The sequence below is a fragment of the Pinus tabuliformis genome, chromosome 6, assembly GCF_031772625.1.
Source record: "Pinus tabuliformis cultivar Carrire ecotype Pingquan chromosome 6, CPIR1, whole genome shotgun sequence".
NCBI classification, from domain to species: Eukaryota; Viridiplantae; Streptophyta; class Pinopsida; order Pinales; family Pinaceae; genus Pinus; species Pinus tabuliformis.
The window spans coordinates 1545171310-1545175400 of record NC_142292.1 but is presented as its reverse complement, the minus strand read 5'-3'; the positions used below and the strand labels follow the sequence as shown (position 1 = coordinate 1545175400).

Genomic DNA, 4091 nt, shown 5'->3' with positions numbered 1-4091 from the left:
TCAGCCTCCGAGACAGACCACGTCCCCATCTCAAGCTTAACTCCTGCTTTAGAAAGACGGTCCACATCAAAATTCCTTTCCCGGTAGATGTGACTAAGAGAGATCTCCATGAAGCAACTCCTAAGGCGAGAAACTTCTCTGAACAGAGTAAACAGAGTAAGATTGCTGCAACGATAAGCCCCATTAAACCACTTCACAACATTCATGGAGTCCCCTAAGATCTGAGCTTCTCTCACATTTCTAAGAATAAGCCAGCTGAGAAGGAGATGTAGAGCTTTCAATTCGGCAAAATTGTTTGAGCCCTATCCCAGACCTATTGAAGCTTTAACAACCTTCTCCTTTGAAAAGTGGATGATCAAGCCAGCCCCGCATCGACCATTAATATCCGAAGCCCCATCAAAATAAGCCCACGACATAGAGTATCTAATGAGTTCTTGACACACAGCTCTGGAAGGGGAAAGAGCTTGAGGTATAGGAATGCTTTCATAAATGGCAGCTCCTTCTGCAGCAAGTCTTCCAATAGGGAAGACAAAATCCTTGAAAATAACTTGATTTCTAGCTAGCCAAGTCCCCCATGTGATGGGTAACGGAATGGTTCTTTCTCTTTCATTTGAGGAATCATTCCACCATCTCTGCCAGGCCTTTAAGAGCCCCTGCCCTTCCCATCTATAAGGGACCTTTATCATGCTTAGCATTTCGGCCCAAAGGCTGGAATTAAAAGGGCAAAGAAGAAATAGATGTTGAACTGTTTCAGCACTGTCTTTACATAGAGGGCATCTATTAGGACCAATCCTACATTTTCTTTAAAGGAAATCCCACGTAGGAACTTTCTGGAGTAGGACACACCAGAAGAAAAATTTAGATTTAGCTGGTCCTTTTAACTTCCATAACGATTTAGCCCACCAATCTGAATTCTCCCAACCATTTTGAAACATCATTCATTTGTAACCTGCCTTTGGAGAATAAAAACCATTCTGAGCAAAAAACCATTTTAGCTCATCCGGGGAGTCAGATAACCTGACTGAGGAGTTGAGGATGTCCCTTGCATACCTATCCCATTCCTCCAACCTATCATCAATCAAATTTAAATCTCTTCCTTGAAGCCACCCTTGATTCCAAATGGAAGAAGCCCGAGGATCAGCTACCTGGTTTAGAGTGTATAGGCCCCTGTATTTTAAAGCCGTGTCCAATCCCTGCGATAGTGTAAATCCCTCTGAACAGCCTATCTAGGGATCTCGTCCCAAACGGATCTGAGTTCCATCTCCCACATACCGTGCCAAACCCTTCTCTATGATGTTAACAGATGCAACCACTGCTTTCCAGACCACCAAGGAGTTTTTGGATGACTTTTGCGGCAGTCTAATCCAATCTAACGTTGTTAATGGATCTATATATTTCCTTTTAGTCACAACAGTCCACAAATTTTCCGTAGTAATGATCCTCCAAGCCAACTTTGTTGTGAGTGATTGAGAGAAGCAAGCAAGGTTTTTTATACCCCAGCCTCCCCACTCTTTAGGGCGAGCTATTTTGTCCCAAGTGATTGACGGGGTAACTCTGTCAGACTTAGACCCCGCCCACAGAAAACTGCTGCATAATTTCTCAATAGATTTTAGAATTCCTTTGGGCACCCAGGTCAGGCTAGCCCAGTAGACTGGGATTGCCATCAGAACTTATTTAATTAAAACAAGCCTACCTGCCCGAGAGAGCCACTTGTGGCTCCAATGTTTCAGTTTCGATTCCAATTTTGCAAGGATCCACTGCCAATCTTTTATCCTATAATTATATGGTTTCAGATAGAACCCCAGATATTTAAAGGAATCCTCTAGCGATTTAACTTCAAAATTCAGAACCAAAGCCACTCTTCGCATCTCCTCTCTAGCCAGACCTGAGCAAGTAAGAGTAGATTTTCTCTCATTTATGCATAGGCCAGTAGATTTCAGAAAGAGGTCCAAGATCCTCTTGAGTGTCCTACAGTCCTCGAGGCTGCCATTGCTGAAGAGTATTATATCATCCACGAAGAGGAGGTGAGTGACCCAGAAATTTGGAGCAACTTCGATTCCTTTCAGAGATCCTTGTCTTTTTGCTTCTTGAATCAAACTACTGATACCATTTGCTGCCAGTAAAAACAAGAGGGGAGAGAGCGAACAACCACGGTGCAGGCCATGTTCAGGGCTAAAGAAACTCGAGGCTGCTCTGTTAATCAGGACATCTATGGAAGAAGATGAAACACAGCTCATAATCCATCTTACAAATTCGAATCTGAAGCCCAGATGAGTTAACAAAAGTATGAGATATAGCTAGCTAATTCTGTCGTAAGCCTTCGATAAATCTATTTTCACAACGACTCCTTTTTTCTTTCCAGCTTTAAGACTATGGAGCGTTTCTTGGGCAACTCCCATAGATTCATGGATTTGCCTGCCATCTAAAAAGCCAAACTTCTCCTGAGAAAAATTTTTAGAAAGGAAAGGTTTTAGCCTGAAATCAATGATTTTAGCAATAATTTTGTAAACACATGTACACAAAGAAATAGGCCTGAAATCGTCAAAAGAACCAGGAAGATTAGATTTGGGAATGAGTGCTAGAAATGTAGCATTAAAGGGCTGATAGATAGAACCTGAATGTCTGGATTCTTCCACTACATCCACTAACTCATCTCCAATAAATTCAAAGAAATGCTGGAAGAATTCAACTGTCCAGCCATCCGGGCCAGGGATTTTGTCCTTTTGCATAGATTTAAGGATGTTTCAACCTCCTCTTTAGAAATAGGTACCATGAGAGAGTCATTGTATTCCTCCTCTATAAATCTTGGGAAAATTTGGGCAACCCTTATAACTTCTACAATTGAGGCTTCGTCTCGAGCTTTAAAGAGGTGTTTAAAATAATTAACCCCCTCAGTGGCCAGCTCTTCGAAGGAAAGCGCTAATTCACCATTTGCTTTCTTCATTTCCCATATTGTGTTTGAGTTTTTTCTCCCTTTGGCATAATTCTGAAAAAACTTGGAATTTTCATCCCCTGCCTGTAACCAGATCACTCTGCTTTTAAGACACCAGCTATGCTCCCTGAGCTGAAGAATTCTCCTTCTTTCCATCTCCAACTCATGAATTCTCATTCGAGACTCGCCTGTACCATAGCCAAAACTATCTGGATCTTCAAGGAGGGCGAGTTCTGAGTTAAAAGCTTGCATTGATTCTTCTTCCTTCAGCTTCTTTTGGAGAGCCCAGAGTTTGGAGGCGGCCTTCATCCTTTATAAATTTTCCATAAAAAGCTGACTTCGATTCTCATTTTCATTGACAACAGCTTTCCTCCAAGTATTATGAAAAAAACTAGTGTATGATGCATCCAAAAGCCAAGAGGAGTTAAATTTAAAAGGAATACCTGGCTTGGTTAGATCTCCCTTCACTTCCATGAAAACCGGTAAGTGATCTGAGAGACCACCATCTCCAACCCAATGCCTAAACGCCTGTAATTTCTCAGCCAGCAGATCACTTATCAAAAAATGATCTAGTTTCTTCCCGATCCAGTCATCTCCTATTGTGTGGTTCCTCCAAGTGGGACGCAACTTTGAAGGGGCAACATCCACGAGAGGTGACGAGACCAATTTCTGATGGAAGAATGCAGAGAGGGGATCAACTCTGGCGTTGGCCCCCAAGATTCAGTTAGGCCCAGAGAAAAATTTAAGTCTCCACCAATAATAAGATTTGGATGCGCCAAAAAAGACTTAGCGAAGAAAGAGTTCCAGAACTTCTCCCGCTCCGAAATAGGACCATAGATATTAAGAAAAAGAAAGGGAATGCAGAGTTCGTTGAAGAAAAGTTCCACCGCCAAAACTTTTTCTGATCCCCAGCAGGAGATTTCACACGCCACCTTCACATTAAACCCCCAGAACCACACCTCCCGAATGTCCATTTGCATCCATTGCATGAAAACTCCAACCCGGCAGAAGCTTATGAAGACAGCCTATAATTTTATCTCCTTTCCCAAGATTTTCTTGAAGAAAAAGAATATCAGGTTTGTTGGACCTGACCAGATCCTTGAGAGCTAGTTTTTTGGGGATACTAGCAAGACCCCTGCAATTATAGGATAAAATGATC

General features: G+C 42.2%; 1 protein-coding gene across 1 annotated transcript; it reads right to left on the bottom strand.

Moving 5' to 3' along the window:
- Positions 1-2297: 2297 nt before the first annotated feature.
- Positions 2298-3241, bottom strand: LOC149264619 (uncharacterized). Its single transcript, XM_089399972.1, has 2 exons — positions 2771-3241; positions 2298-2675 (listed from the first exon to the last, which is right to left on the bottom strand). Exons 1-2 carry the CDS (start codon positions 3239-3241, stop codon positions 2298-2300), a joined length of 849 nt encoding a protein of 282 aa, XP_089256098.1.
- Positions 3242-4091: the final 850 nt, after the last annotated feature.

Bases quoted from the DNA above. Each gene is read 5' to 3' on its own strand.
- LOC149264619 (XM_089399972.1), bottom strand. From the start codon at position 3,241: ATGAAGGCCGCCTCCAAACTCTGGGCTCTCCAAAAGAAGCTGAAGGAA. The intron at 2,676-2,770 runs GTACCTATTTCT...GAATTCTTCCAG, and splicing joins AATACAATGACTCTCTCATG to CATTTCTTTGAATTTATTGG.